We start from the raw sequence: 17407 nt of genomic DNA, 5'->3' as shown, positions 1-17407 counted from the left end.
CCCCTTGCCTACTGGGAAACCCACTGAGACAGACAGAAGGGCAGGAAAAGCCAGGACTCTACTCACAAAAGAGTGTATGCATGCTGGCTTCCTGACAATCAGGGCAGAGAGCACCTTACACTGGCAACTGCCACCTTGCCACACTTCCCAATCCAGAGGGGCAAACACCCTGGCCCTGCTCACTCCACACCAGAGCGAGATGCAATATATGGGCAAAGACTTGGTTTAGCAACACACAGACAGACTGGGGCACCTGGGACGTGAACCAGGTGGAGCCATTGAGGCCACTGTCAGCACAAACAGCGTGATGGATGGGGTCACAGCAACCACTGTCAATGCATGCATGGGGCAGCACCAAAAATGTGCACAGCAGCTAAGCACCGAATCTCAAGCGGACAGGTCCTGGAGGAGGACTCATCTATCTATTCAGAGACAGCCTGGAGGGTCTGGGGTGTGGTCTGGGTGGGGCCATTGTCAGTGCACTCAGAAGTACACAGCGGTCTTTCTCTGTCAGACTTATTTCATTTAACTTAATGCTTCCAAGTCCATCCATATTGCTGCAAATGGCAAAATTTCACTTTAAGGCTGACCAGCATTCCATTGTGTACATATACACATACCACATCTTCTTTATCTACTCATCTGTTGATAGACACTTAGGTTGCTTCCATATCTTGGCAACTGTAAATTATGCTGCTATAAACATTGGGGTGCATGCATCTTTTTGAATTAGTGTTTTGGTTTTTTTTGATATGTACCCAGGGGTGGAATTGCTGGGTCACACAGTACTTCTATTTTTAGTTTTTTGAGCAATCTCCATACTGTTTTCTACAGTGGCTGTGCACCAGTTTACATTCCCAGCAGCTGTGTACAAGGATTTTTTCCTTTTTCCACAACCTCACCAACATTTGTTATTTGTGTTTTTTGATGATAGCCATTCTGACACGTGTGAGGTGATATCTCATTGTGGTTTTGATTTGCATTTTCCTGATGATTAGTGATGTTGAGTATCTTCTCGTGTGCCTGTTGGCTATCTGCATTTTCTTTTGGGGGAATTGTCTATTCAGTTCTTCTGCCCATTTTTAATTGGTTGTTTGATTTTTTGAGTTTTATGACCTGTTCATATATGTTGGCTATTAATCCCTTATCCATCTAGTCATTTACAAATATTTTCTCCCATTCAGGACAATACTGTATGATATCACTTATATGTGGAATCTAAAAAATACAAAAAACTAGTGAATATAACAAAAAAGAAGCAGACTCACAGATACAGAGAACAAACTAGTGGGTGCCAGTGGGACGAGGGAATGGGGAGGGGAAATATAGAGGTAGGAAAGTAAGAGCTACAAACTACTAGTTATAAAATAAGCTACAAGTATATATTGTACAACACAGGGAATATAGCCAATATTTTATAATAACTAAATGGAATACAACCTTTAAAAATTATGGATCACTATATTATATACCTGTAACTTATATAATATTGTACAGAAACTATACTTCAATTAAAAAAGACATCCAACAACAACAACAAAAAGTATACAGCAGTTACTCTCCCAGCAATAGCACCCTGGCCTTGCCCATTACACACAGCAGCTTAGTGCTAGATCTGGTGCAGGCAGATCCTGGGAGAAGACTCAGGTGGCAGCCCAGATCTCAGGTGGCAGCACAGCTATAACAATACCTCCACCCACAATGCCCTAACCCCCAGTCACAGCCTATTTCACACCAGCCTTGCCTTAGATATGGGTCATACACAGAGAAAAGGACATGACCTTGGGCTGCTTCTGAGCAGAACCGCACATGTATACACAGGTGGCACATAGGTCCTCTGTGAACACACGGGCCTCACTTGCTTCAGCAATCACCTCCTTTGGACCAGGGCACACACTCAAGGGCAATGGAGCATGATTGAATCTGACCATGAGGGCTTCTAATCCAATAATTGGGGAGCAGATCCCACCCCTGACAGGACAGTGATAGCAACAGAGGAGAGGAAGCCCCACCTCACATCCTGCACAGGCTTTAGATACTACAACACAAACTACACTCCCTATCAAGGGGATAACAGCCAGCACACCCTGAGGAAAGCAGTGGCTGGCATTCATGCCAAAACCAGACCTCGCACCAAAAACATTGGCCGTGCAGTCTACACAGGTATGCTCCCACATAAGAAACACCCCTTCAAAACCACAATAGATAACTGTTTCTCCTAAAGTTTATAGAGACAGAGAAACTTAAGTGAAATGAAAAGGCAGAGGACCTACTCCCAATTAAAAGAACAAGAGAAATCTCATAAAAGAAGAAATAATGAGATTCCTGTAATGGCTGCTTCCTGGAAGGCGCTGTCATGTGGACCCTCTTAGCCTCAGCATCCTGAACTGATAGAATTAAACAAAAACCGCTTTCTTTGGAACCTTCAGCCTTTAAGAACCAGTCACCTCAAGATCTCAACATCATGATCTCAGTTTCAACACAATTGTTCCGAGTCCTCTTTTCATTGCTTCTGGTGCTGCCTGTTGTTGAAGCAGTAGAAGCCGGAGATGCAATCGCTCTCTTGTTAGGTGTGGTTCTCAGCATTACAGGCATTTGTGCTTGTTTGGGGGTGTATGCACGAAAGAGAAATGGACAGATGTGACTTTGAAGGGCCTCCTGAATCAAACCTTGCCCTGAAAACCTTTGTGCTATTGAGGTTCAGAACTGAGTTTTGGTGTCTGAAAGTTCTCAAGAAACAGTAAATAGGGTAGCTTCATAGTCTTGGTTATTTCCCTATAAATAGGAACAAACTGATATATTATGTTAAATGGAAAACAAAACTTTTTTTCACAACAAATAATGCACTGAAAAATGCCGTCTGTAATTTGCATTTGCTAGTTAGAAAGAACGTCAAAGAAGTGAGATGGCTGAACTTTGCATAAGTAATATTTCATAGTTTCAGAATTCTCAATAGGAAGAAGAAAACTCTTGCCCAGAATCCTAGGAAATTGCCACTGTTTAGTTATAATCACTGCCTCCTGCATCATTGAGGAGTCTTTTCTCCATATTTTTAATGCATTTTTGTTTTGTTATCTCCCAAGTTAATATTGTACCTAGATATTAAATACAGTTGGTCAAAAATTAAAACTTATCTCTTTGTGGGGGAAAAAGTTTAGAAAATGTATTCGATGTATCTAATGTTGAAATGGAGAAAAGATTTAATGTAAAAAAATACTTTATATTGACACTGAAATGGAGAAGAGATTTAATGTTTAACAAAAACCAAAAAATCTTTATATTAACTGCTAACATCTCCATGGTGAGAAGTACTATATTAAATATAAACCCATTATGTAAAAAAAAAAAAAAAGAAGAAATAATGAAACATAGCTCACCAGTCTACTAGACCATGAGTTCAAAAAGGAGGTATTAAAAACACTAACTGAATTAAGATTATCAATATAAATTCAGATCACTGTAACAAGGAACTAGAAACCATAAAGATGAACTCAAAAATAGACAATTCAATTATAACAGAATAAATGACACAGAAGAACAATAAGTGATCTGGAAGACAGGATAATGGAAATCATCTAATCAGAACAGCAGACAGAAGAACAAATTAAAATAATGAAAGCAACATACAAGATCTATGGGATAACATAAAAAGCACCAACCTACCCATAACAGGGTTTCTGAAGGGAGGGGGTGGGGGATCAAAAAATGTATTTCAAGAAATTATGGCTGAAAACTTCCCAAACCTAAAGAAGGAAACAGATATCCAGATACAGAAGCACAGAGGGTCCCAAACATGATGGACCCAAACAGACCAATACCAAGTCATATCATAATTATAATGGAAAAATTTAAAGACAAAGGATTCTAATGGCAGCAGGAGATAAACAGAGTCAGTTACAACGGTATTTCCATAAGATCATCAGCTGATTTCTCTGCAGAAACCTTGCAGGTCAGAAGGGAGTGGCATGATATATGCACAGTTCTGGAAAAGAAAACCTGCAACCTAGGATACTCTACCCAGCAAGATTATCACTTAGGAGAGAAAGAACTTCGCAGACAAGCAAAAACTAAAAGAATTCAGCAATACTAAACCTACCCTAAAAGAAATATTGAAGGGTCTTCTCTAAATGGAAAAGAGGCAAGAATCTATAGGAAAGAGAAAATCAGAACAGCAAAGGGAAATATATGAGAGGATTGAAGATCACTTGAATAAGCCAATACATAGATTTTAAAAATTGCATAAATAACTATAACTACAATAAACAGTAAAAAGATAAGCATGAAGCTGCAAAATAAGATATCAAAATCACAAAACGTGGGGAAAGGGGATATAAGAATGTAGATCTTTTAGAATGTGTTTGAACTTGTATGACTATCAGTTTAAAGCAAGTAGATATAGTTATGGGTTAACATACTTGACCTATACGGTAACCACAAATCAAAAACATACAACAGATTCACAAAAATCAAAAAGAAAGGAACCCAATCATACTACAAAAGAAAATCAAACCATAATGGGAAAAACATAAAAAGTAATGAACAATGAACTACAAAAACAACTAGGAAACAAGGATTAAAATGGCAATAAGTACAAACCTATAAATAATTATTTTAAATGTCAGTGGACTAAATGCTCTGATCAAAAGACAGAGTGGCATATTGGATTAAAAAACCAAAAACTTGCAATATGCTGCCTACAGGTGACTCCTTTCAGGGTGAAAGACAGAGCCTGAAACTGAGGGCATGGAAAATGATATTTCATGCAAATGGAAATGACAAGGAAAGCAGGGATAGCACACTCATCTCAGACAAAATAGACTCTAAAGCAAAGGCCACAAAGACAGATAAAGAAGGGCATTATATAGTGATAAAAGGATTACATTTGTTAACACATGCACCCACGATAGGAACACCTAAATACATAAAATACTAACAGACATAAAGGGAGAAATTAACAATACTATTGATACAATAATAGGAGACTTTACACCCCACTGACAACAATGGACAGATTATCAAGACAGAAAATGAATAAGTCAACAGAAATCTTCAATAACACACGAGACAGTTGGACTTAATTGACATCTACAGGACAGTACATTCCTCCCCACCCCCAAAGAATACAAATTCTTTTCAAGCACACATGGAACATTCATTGTTTAAACAAACCTCAACAAATTTAAGAGGATAAAAATTATTTCAAGCATCTTTTCTGACCACAATGGTTTGAAACTAGAAATTAACCAAAGAAAAATAAGAACACATGGAGACTAAACAACATGCTACTAGAAATGACAAAACCAAAGAAGAAATCAGAAAATAAAGACAAATGAAAATGAAAACACAAATTTCCAAAATCTATGGGATGCAGCAAAAGCAATTCTAAGAAGGAGGTTCATAGTGATACATGCCTTCCTCAAGAAGCAAGAAAAATTACAAATAAACAATCTAACCTGCCATCTAAAAGAATCAGAAAAAGAATAACAACCAAAACCAAAAGTCAGCAGAAGTAAGGAAATAATGATCAGAGAGGAAATAAGTAAAATAGAGATAAAAACCGATAGAAAAGATCAATAAAAACCAAGAGCTGGTTTTCTGAAAAGATAAACAAAATTGACAGATCTCTAGCCAGGCTCACCAAGAAAAGAGAGAGGACACAAATAAACAAAATGAAAAATAAAAGAGAAGTAACAACAGATACCACAGAAAAATTGTGAGAATATTATGAACAGTTATATGCCAACAAATTGGACAACCTAGAAGAAATGGACAACCTTCTAGAAACATACAGCCTGTCAAGACTGGGTCAAGAAGAAACAGACAATTTGCACAGACTGATCCCTAGAAGTGAAAAAGAATCTGTAATTAAAGAGCTCCCTGCAAACAAAAGTCCAGAACTAGATGGTTTCACTGGGGAATTTACCAAACATACAAAGAAGAAATTATACCTATTCTTCTCAAACTATTCCAAGTGATTGAAGAGGAGAAACAGTGCCAAACTCATTGTATGAGGCCACCATCATCCTGATACCAAAAGCAGACAAAGACACTACAAAAAAAGAAAATTACAGGCCAATATCTTTGATGAATATGGATGCAAAAATCCTCAACAAAATATTAGCAAACCAAATCCAACAGTACATAAAAAGGATCATACATCATGATCAAGTTGGATTCATTCCACAGTGACCAGTATGGCTCAATATATGCAAAAAAAATCAATGTGATAACACCACATTAACAATAGGAAAGACAAAAACCACATGATCATCTCAATGAAGAAAAAGCGTTTGACAAAATTCAACAACCATTCATGATAAAAATGGGTATAGGGGAACATATCTCAACATAATAAAAGCCATTTATGACAGACCTACAGCCAACATAATACTCAATGGTGAAAAGCTGAAAGCCTTCCTGCTAAATTCAGGAACAAGACAAGGATGTCCACTCACCATTTCTATTCAACATACTATTGGAAGTCCTAGCGACAGCAATCAGACAAGAAATAAAGGAATCCCAATTGGAAAGGAAGAAGTAAAACTGTCACTGTTTGAAGAGGACATGATACTGTATATAGAGAACCCTAAAAGTCTCCACACAAAAGCTATTAGAACTAATAAATGATCAGCAAGGTAGCAGGGTACAAGATTAATATACAGAAATCTGTTGCATTTCTTTACACTAATAATGAAATATCAGAAAGAGAAAGTAAAAAAAAAATCCTGTTTAAATTGCATTAAAAAGATAAAATGCCTAGGAATAATCTTAACCAAGTAGGTGAAAGACCTATTCTCTGAAAACTATTGAACATTGATGAAGGAAATTAATCAAAACAGTGCAATATTGGCACAAAACAGTTATATAGATCAATGGAACAGAATAGAGAGCCCAGAAATAAACCTACATACCTACAGTCGATTAATCTATGACAAAGGAGGCAAGAATATACAATGGAGAAAAGACAGTCTCTTCAACAAGTGGTGCTGGGAAAGCTGGACAGCTACATTTAAATCAGTAAAAGTAGAATATTCCCTCATACACTCACACCATATACAAAAATAAGCTCAACATGGTTTAAAGACCTAAATATAAGAAATATAAGATATGATAGCCTAAAACTCCTAGAACATAGGCAAAACATTCTCTGACATAATTCATACCAATATTTTCTTAGATCAGTCTCCCAAGGCATAAGAAATAAAAGCAAAAATAAACAAATGTGTCCTAATCAAACTTAAAAGCTTTTGCACAGCAAAGGAAACCATCAACAAAATGAAAAGACGACTTATTATTAAATGGGAGAAAATATTTGCAAATGATGCGACAAGGGATTAATCTCCAAAATATGAAAACAGCTCATATAGCTCAATATCGAAAAAACAAACAACCCAATCAAAAGATGGGCGGAAGACCTAAATAAACATTTTTTCCATAGAAGACATACAGATGGCCAACAGGCACAAGAAAAGATGTGAAACATCACTAATTATTAGAGAAATGCCAATCAAAACCACAATGAGTTCTCACTTCACACCTGTCAGAATGACTATCAAAAAGTCTATAAATAATAAATGCTAAAGAGGGCATGGAGGAAAGGGAACCCTCCTACACTGTTGGTGGGAATATAAATTGGTGCAGTCACTACGGAAAACAGTATGGAGGCCCCTTAAAAAACTAGAGCTACCATATGATCCAACAATCCCACTCCTGGGTACATATCCAGAAAAAAATTAAAACTTTAATTCGAGGGCTTCCCTGGTGGCGCAGTGGTTGAGAGTCTGCCTGCTAATGCGGGGGACGCGGGTTCGAGCCCTGGTCTGGGAGGATCCCACGTGCCGCGGAGCGGCTAGGCCCGTGAGCCACAGCTGCTGAGCCTGCGTGTCTGGAGCCTGTGCTCCGCAACGAGAGAGGCCGCGATGGTGAGGGGCCTGCGCACCGCGATGAAGAGTGGCCCCCGCTTGCCGCAACTAGAGAAAGCCCTCGCACAGAAACGAAGACCCAGCACAGCCAAAAAAAATAAAATAAATAAATAAATTAAAAAAAACAAACAAACAAAACTTTAATTCGAAAAGATGCACCCCAATGTTCACAGCATCACTATTTACAATAGCCAAGACATGGAAACAACCCAAGTGCCCATCAACAGACAATTTGCTTAAGAAGATTCCACACACACAACAGAATATTCCCCAGCCACAAAAAGGAATGAAATATTGCCATTTACAGCAACATGGATGGACTAGAGAATATCATAAGAAGTGAAGTAAGTCAGACAGGAAAGACAAATATTATATGATATCACTTAAAGGTGGAATCTAAAAAATACAAATGAATCTATACAAATAAACAGAAACAGACAGAGACATAAAAAAGAAACCTGTGGTTATCAAAGGGGCGAGAGAGGGGTGGAGGGACAAATTAGGAGTATGGTATTAACAGATAAAAACTACTATACATCAAATAGATAAGCAACAAGGATTTACTGTATAGCACAAGGATTTATATTCAGTATCTTGTAATAATCTGTAATGGAGTATAATCAGAAAAACAAGTTCTGGGGATGTAACGTGAAGCATGATGACTAATTACCAGTACTGTATCGTATATTTGAAAGATGCTAGGAGAGTAAATCTTAAAAGTTCTCATCATCAAAAAAATATAAAAGTGTGAGATGATGGATTTTAACTAAATTGTGGTAACCATTTCATAATATGTACATATCAAATTATTTTGTATACCTTAATATGATGTTATATGTCAATTATATTTTAATGAAACTTGTGGGGAGAGAGATAAAAACATTGAATCCAGCAACATATATTCTGAATCCAGCAATATATAAAAATTAAGTTGCATTTCAAGAATGCAAGTTTGGTTTATCATTCAAAAATCAATGTATTTCATTATATTAAAAGGGTAATAAAACACCATATGATAATTTTAGTAGGTATGGAAAACGTATTCGACCAAACTTAACACACACGCATGATAAAAACTCTCAGAGGTGGGAATAGAAGGGAATTTCCTCAACCTGATAAATAGCATCCATAAAGAGCCTACAGTTAATATCATACTTAATGGCAAAACACTAAGTTGCTTTCCCCCTATGACTGGAAACCAGACAGGAACATACTTTTCTATCTCTTATATTTAACATTGTATAAATGGTCCCAGCCAGGCAATAAGGCAAGAAAAAATAAAAAGCACAGAGATTAGAAGGGAAGTAGTAAAACTGTATTTATTCCTAGACAACATGATAATGTAGACAGAAAATTCTAAGGCACATACAAATAGCCACTACAATAAATGAGTTTAGCCAGACCAATTTACAATAATCAATTGTATTTTTACATACTAGCAGCCCACAGTTGGAAACAGAAGAGAAAAAACAGTAAGTACCACTAACAATAGCATCAAATAACATCACATTTGAATATTACTGATGGGAATGTAATACCCCTCAATTCTACTCTCAGGTATTTGCACAAAAGAATTGAAAACATATGCCCATATGCAAATAGTGTAAAAGACATTTATACTTATATTGGCAGTAAAATAAAATTAAAAATAAACCTAAGGGATATAGAAGTATATAAAATAGAAAGTGAAAATATTGCCTCTCTCCCCAATTTCATTTTCTAGATATATCCACTGTTAATAGTTTGTCAAATCATTCTAGACTTTAATGCATAAACACATACATAATACTGTTATACAACCTGTTTTATCACAGCACAATATAGCATGGATATTATTTGTGTTAACTTTCTTTCCAAACAGCTCTTGATGTACTGTAATTTACTTAATAGATTTAAAAATTTTTTTCAAATGTTATATATATAATTTGCATATGTATGTAATATGTTATATATATAATTTGTTGGAAGGATAGTTGCCAAAATTTTTAACAGTAGCTATTTTTTATATAATTTTTAAAGATTACTTTCCATTTACAGTTATTTCCAAAATATTGACTATATTCCCTGTGTTGTGTAATACATCCTTGAGCCTATCTTACATCCAGTATTTTGTATCTCCCACTCCCCCACCCATATATTGCCCCTCCCCTCTCTCCCCACTGGTAACCACTAGTTTGTTCTCTATATCTGTCTACTTTTTTGGTTATATTCAGTAGTTTGTTGTATCTTTTAGATTCCGCACATAAGTAACATCACACAGTATTTGTCTTTCTACGTCTGACTTATTTCACTTGGCATAGTGCCCTCCAAGTCCATCCATGTTGCTGCAAATGTTAGAACTTTGTTCTTTTTTATGGCTGAGTAGTAATCCATTGTGTGTACATATATTACATACAATGTGTGTATATATACCACATGTTCTTTATCCATTCATCTGTTGATGGACAGCTTGATTCCATATCTTGGGAATTGTAAATAGTGCTGCTATGAACACTGGGGTGCATGTATCTTTTTGAATTAGTGTTTTTGTTATTTTTGGATATATACCTAGGAGTGGAACTGCTGGTCACATGGTATTTCTATTTTTAGTTTGAGAAAACTCCATACTGTTTTCCACAGTGGCTGTGCACCAATTTATATTCCCACCAGCAGTGTACAAGTGTTTCTTCTATTTTCCTTTTCTCCACACCCTCACCGACATTTGTTATTTGTTGTGTTCTTTTTGTTTTTTGTGTTCTTTTTGATGATAGCCATTCTGACAGGTGTGAGGTGACATCTCATTGTGGTTTTGATTTGCATTTCCCTGATGATTAGTGATGTTGAGCAGTTAATAGATTTCTTATTAGACAATTAGGTTATTAGTGTTTTACAAAGCCAAACACGCTTATATATTTTTATATACTTGTGCAAATCATTCTTTAGAAATCTTAGAAATGAAATTTTAAATTCTAATAGCTACTGGCAAATTGCCCTTCAATATTTTGCTAAGTACACACCTATGAATAGCATTATTATAATGCACAAGCAAATGTATTTATTTTTCTTCACTGCTCAACTTTGAGAAAGTTTCTCTCTTTTGCTTACAGCTGGGTTAGTTAGGGAAGGCTAATGGCACACACAATCAGCTTCTTTGTAGCTTCAAGTTCAAGATCCCAGTCTTAGAAAACTAAATATCATTTGTAGGTGTTACTTATTGAGCATTTCTTGTTCCAAATATTCAGAAACATCTGGGGGACCATTCTTTTAAAGGTGAAATTCAAGTTTAAGACTAGAAGAATTCATTTTCTTGATTTTAATTTTATCCTCATTGTTTAAAATTTGTTCTTTTATCTACTGATTAACTTCAGACTAGTGCAATCTTTCCTTTATGCACTTAGTTCACTAAGAATGGAATTCTCTCCTTTATGCACTTAGTTCACTAAGAATGGAATTCTCTCCTTTATGCACTTAGTTCACTAAGAATGGAATTCTCTTTTCTATATCTAACCACTGCTAAGAGCTAAAGCACCATTCAAAATATCCTGGCTGGAAGAGTAAGATTTTCAACCAGGTGGGAATGGTAAAAAAACAAATTAACTTATATTAATGGGTGCTAATGGGCACTTATAATGATAAGAAATTGGTTAAAACCACTCTCCATTTCCCTACTGTGTGCAGAACACTGATAGACTTTAAACAGACTGTGTACTTTATCGCCCAATTAAGCATTTGGTAAATGAGATCAGAATCTTTAGTAGACTGAAGCCCTACAAAAAAAAAATCACTTACATGAGCTCTTTCACCTTAAGAGAAGGTAACTACTTAAAGCTCTTGCTCAGCAGGTGGTCAATGCAGGAGTCTTGTCTATCTTCTTTTGAGGGTTCAAGACCTTTATGGGGTAGCAGATGAATATTTGCTTTTGCTTGACCAAAGCCATAAGGCTGCTTGGAATGTAGGTTGGGATACTCAAGCACAGTTTTTATTATATGGTCTAAACTCTTAGAGCCCATACTCATGCATCTATTAGATTATAGCATTAAATGATGGAAATACTACTTTACGTTCACAACTTGTCTAAGTCTTTGGGATTTGTCATACCCTTTCTTCCTCCTGACAACCCAGGAGGACCTGATGTCCAGCTTCCTCAAGGAAAAGCGCTATATTTGAATTTGAAGAACACTTAATATTAAGGGGAACTGAAGGTCACTCCAACATAATTGATTTTGACTGAGAAGTTAGATGTCCTTGATAGACTGAAGTGTGAGGGAACATGACTTTCTCAGTGCCTCAACTGACACAGTCAATTTAGAGTTCATGCCCCCACGGCAGAACATCCTGGTAATGTCTCAAGGTTTCATATATCAGGCTCTGTACCACTTGATAAGCCTCTGAAAGAAAAGACTCCAGGTCGTGGTGTGTAGGTATAGGTGTAGGAGAGGAGGGGCAAGCAGGAGAGGGAAAGGAGGAAGGGAGGAGGGGCACGGAGGCGGGTGGTGGTGGTGCTGATTTAACAGCTCTATCAGACAAATATCAACTACCATTAAATGTGGGCAGTAGCTCAATGTAGAAGATTCTAAACTGGGGTCAGAGACTGAAGTCTAACAACAGTGCTGTGTAGTATAGAGACTTCTGAATTTGTTTTTCTTAACACGTGAGAGAATCATCACTAAAGCATTTTCTCTTTTACACATGCAATGACTAATTTTTATTCAAAAAATTTCACTCAACGTATAATTACTGGGTCCCTGCTCTACACCAGGCACTGAAGTATACAATGGAAATGGTCTCTGCTCTCATAGAGCTTAGAATGTCGTGTTGGAAAGATACCTTTTTATAGTTACGAATGGAAGTGCTAAAAAAAAAAAAAAAAGGAATTCAATCTATAAAGTAAAGGATGAGCTCCCTGGAGGAAGTGATGTTTAAGGGAGTTCTGAAGGAAGAAATAGGGTTTAACCACATACATGGGGAGTTGGAGGAGGAGGGGAGGGATTTAAACGTGAAAAATAGCCAGTGTAGCTGGGGGTGAGTGCTGGGACCAGGCTAGCCCAGTGGGCATGCAGGCCTTGCAGTCATGGTAAGCGTTTTGTTTATCCTAAGAGTAGTGGAAAACGACTAGCTTTTGTAGTGAAAGAGTGAGATTAGGTTTAGCTGCACTACAGGAGACTGGATTACTACCCCGTTCACTCATTTTCTTCTCCAAACCTTTATGAAGAACCTACTGGTTAGGTACTGCAGTTAACCAAAATGTAGAGCATATAATCATGCTCTTGAAATGCTCAGTCTAATTGGGGGGACAGGCATGGGTTTGGGGGTTTTATTGCAGCTGTAAAAAAATTACCACACGTTTAGGATTTAACATAATTTGTTGTCTTACTGTCCTGGAGGTCAGAACTCTGAAATGGATTTCACTGGGCTGAAATCAAGGTGTTGGCAGGCTCATGGACGTTCTAGAGGTTCTAGAGGAGAACTGTTATTATTTTTCCATCGTCCCACTGCTAGAGACTACATTCCTTGGTTTGTGGTTGGGCCACTCTGACCTCTGCTTCTGTGGTCACAGCTCTTCTGACTCTCCTGCCTTCCTCTTTCCCTTTTAAGAACCTTGTGACCTCACTGGGCACACCTGGATACTCTCGTGTCTCAAAATCCTTAATTAATTCCATCTGTAAAGTTCCTTGGCCATGCAAGGTTACATACTCACAGGTTTTGGGGATTAGTTCATGGCCATCTTGGGGGAGGGGCACTATACTTTCTATCACAGCATGTAATTAAGTGATGAACAAAAGGCTGACAGGGAAGGCTGAACCAAGACAAGAATGTCTCTCCAATTTGCCTTATTTTTGGTAGTTGCCTAAGAGTACACTGCCATGATTCTGCAAAGGACAGTTTCATGTTTTAAAAAGGAAACATGAAGACCTATTCTGAATACTTTTATATCTTAAATGAAAATACATCTATACAGAATTTTTCAAATCATCACTACAAAGAAACAAGCCTAATTGCTGTGGTCTGGTAAACAGCAAATTTCATCAGGGTTTTTGTCTAGCTCCTAAGTGTAAGCTGAATAGAGCACAGAGCACTTTCCAAACTTTAATGCATTTTCAAATCTGGTTTAAAAGCTGATTCATTACATCAGGAGTGCAACTTGAAATTTTGCTTTCCATTATGCTCTCAGGTGATGTGATGCCGCTTATCCGAGGACTACACTTTGAAAAAAGCAAGGACTGAGATTTCTGTCACAAATCCTCCTAACATGCACAAAGAGTGTGGAGTGCATAACTTGGGAGAGAAAACAGTCATTAGCTCATGAAGAATACAGTAAGGTGTGTGTGTGTGTGTGTGTGTAGATGAAATAAATTGTTAACTAGTTATACTATTTCATTCGGAGGAAGAGCTTAATATCCATGCAGTTTCTTAGGACCAAGGATCAAAAAATGGAGAAAAGTTTCTTCCTGGGAACTTACCTCATCTGAGTTAGAAAACTGGGAAGATTTCATTCCTCTAAAGACTATTAGAGGGGCTTCCCTGGTGGTGCAGTGGTTGACAGTCTGCCTGCCGATGCAGGGGACACGGGTTCGAGCCCTGGTCTGGGAAGATCCCACATGCCGCGGAGCAACTAGGCCCGTGAGCCACAATTACTGAGCCTGCGCGTCTGGAGCCTGTGCGCCGCGACAAGAGAGGCCGCGATAGTGAGAGGCCCGCGCACCGCGATGAAGAGTGGCCCCCGCTCGCCACAACTAGAGAAAGCCCTCGCACAGAACCGAAGACCCAACACAGCCAAAAATAAATAAATAAATAAATTTTAAAGACTATTACAGGTAAACACTTTTATCTTACCGAACCCGCCTGATATTTGAAGCCGTGGAGCCGGTGATATGCCAGCACTGGCAGGAACAACTGACTGTGAAATATTCAGCAGTTCTGTGAGCTGCCTGTGAATCCACTGGTAGCTTGATAGATTGGTAGATTGATCCCTGGTGGGAGTATTTACACCATGGAAATTGATAAGTGCTACAAACAGTGCTGGCTTGCTTTCCCTAAGGGAGCTGGTTTACCAGCATACCACTGCCACAAACCCACTATTTCTTTTAATTTGTACATTTTAGCAATGGCAGGTGATACACTGAGTCTAGACTCAGCCTTTCTCCCTAGTCTACCTGCCTGTGCGCCCTGTAAATGCAACTCTATGTGTGCAAGTAGCTTCATATGGCATCCTCTAAGTCCAAACGTCTCCTAGTTTCCCAGAGCTGAGTTGTTATTTGGGCTAGAAGTGAATGTCTCAGAAGTAATTTAACGTACTTAGAATCACAAACTCCACTTGAAGTTTTAGACTTCTCTGTTTTTTTAGACTTTTCTTGTGAGATGCTCCAAGGCATCTGGGAACAAGTCATTTATCTACAAATCACTCCTTTTAGAAAGAAAGTTGGGCCAGTCATGTTATTTTTTTCTGCCACTAGTGGTCTAATCTGAAGAGGAACAGCTGAGAGGGAGCATGCAAAAATTAAGCCAGTTAGGTGTGCATGGGAAAAGGGGGCCCTAGGGTGTAGCTGGAGCAGGTGAAAATAGAGTTCCAAGGACGTGGTATTTGTGTGTGTTGGGGGAGGGACTGTGAACAGGGATTAACAGGTAGGGAATGAGGTGGAGGGATAGAAGAAAAGAAACAAAGGTGATAGTTTTCCAGGAGGCCCAATATTAGTTGGTTAAGCCTCAACGTTTGTGTATTATTATTAACCAATTATTCTGGTACTAGGCAGTTTTATGAAAATTATCTAATTTGATCCTTTCTTCTCATATTTACAAGTTAGTTGAGATGGCAGCAGTATCCTTATTTACTGATGAAAAAACAAAGTTTAAGTCACAGACCTGGTATGAAGCCAAGCTCAGACAAGGAGTGGGCAAACTACAGTCTTCAGGCCAAATATGGCCCACTGTCTGTTTTTTTGAATAAAGTTTTATTGGAACACAGCCATTCCCAACTCTATACTCTTGCCTGTGGTTCCTTTTTGCCCTGTAACAGCAGTTGATTAGTTATGACAGAGAAGTCTTGACAGGAACTGTATAGCACACAAAACCAAAAAAACCTCTGCAATCTGGCCCTTCACAGAAAATATCTGCTGACCCCACCTTTAGATCCCAGATCCCACTGTGCCAGCTGAGTCAGTCTGATTGATTCCAGTAGTGTACAGGACCACAAACTTGACATAATTTTAGGAGTATTACAGACCTCTGGTGCAAAAACAATACCAAAACAATACCACAGTAATAGCTAAAATTCCTACCATCAATCACTTCTGGGAATTAAAGCATGAAAGGTTTTATTTAAAATATTATCTAGGGAAAAATAGTAACTTAAGTGTTGGTTTTTAACATTCTATGAAATAAACCTAATTGATTTATTTATTAACCAAGAGGCAGGTATGTCCTAAGTGAAGGGGCCATGAGATGGAAAGTTTTGGTGGGACAGGGGATGTCATCTAAAGCAGCATGGTGAGAGTCTTGAGATGAAAACCAAGAGAAACAAGCTCCTTGGTGGCCCAACAATCAGTGTTTATAAAAACATGAGTTAAGCATGGCCTTGGAACTTTCTAGGGTTATAGAAATATTCTGTATCTTGACCTGGATGATGGTTACATGGGTACATATATGTTAGAAAAACCAATCGTTAAGTTGTATACTTAAGAGCTGTGCGTTTTGCTATATGTTAACTAGACCTCAATATTTTTTTTTTAAAAAAAGAATACAAATGAGAGAAGATTGTCATTGGTGGTCAAAGAAAGCATCTGGTACATTAAGAAAACATTTAAATTAGATTTTCTTTACTGATAAATAAGCAAACCTCATCATCTGTGAGACACCATATGCCCCCACTCAGACCTCACATCTGATTAACCAGGATGCCTAAAGTTACAAGGGTCTGGAAATTTATCACACCTGATAAAATAGAGCCTGAATAAATATATTAATATAGTTTAGTTATTGGTCTTCAAAAAAGAATAATAATATTAGCTAACATTTATTAAGTTATGTGCCAAGGAATATAGAATTTAGCATGCATTAACTCATTTCATCCTCACAATAACCCTGGAATATAGATACTATTATCATCCCATATTATAGATGGAAAAATTGAGACACAGTAAATTATCTAAGATATACTAAATCTAGGCAGATTGGCTCCAGAATTGCACTTTTTATCACTTTGCTATATAGGCTCTCAACAAAAATGGTCATTTCCTTTGGAATCCAAATTTACATAAGGACTATAAGATTATCTTTTTATTGAGAAACATGGGTTTGCTTCTACCACCTCCAGGTCTTCATTTGGTCCCTGGATTGTACTTAGTAAATATGTAATAAATATTTGGCAATTAAATTAAAGTGCATGTAAGACATGACATCAAAAGCACAAGCAACAAACAAAAAAATGACAAGTGGGACTACATTAAATTAAAAAGCCTTTGTAATTAAAGGAAATAATCAACAGAGTGAAAAGGCAACTGATAGAATGG

The 17407-nt window shown here is 37.5% G+C and overlaps 1 protein-coding gene across 1 annotated transcript; it reads left to right on the top strand.

Annotated features, from left to right (window-relative positions):
• The first annotated feature begins 2333 nt into the window (after positions 1–2333).
• LOC114238055 (small integral membrane protein 30-like) lies at positions 2334–2819 on the top strand. The gene has a single exon (XM_028166777.2). The coding sequence runs from the start codon at positions 2465–2467 to the stop codon at positions 2642–2644; it is 180 nt and encodes a 59-aa protein (XP_028022578.1). The 5' UTR covers positions 2334–2464; the 3' UTR covers positions 2645–2819.
• The last annotated feature ends 14588 nt before the right edge of the window (positions 2820–17407 follow it).

This window comes from Balaenoptera acutorostrata, chromosome 8 (genome assembly GCF_949987535.1).
Source record: "Balaenoptera acutorostrata chromosome 8, mBalAcu1.1, whole genome shotgun sequence".
NCBI lineage: Eukaryota > Metazoa > Chordata > Mammalia > Artiodactyla > Balaenopteridae > Balaenoptera > Balaenoptera acutorostrata.
This window is presented reverse-complemented; position numbering and strand designations above follow the sequence as displayed.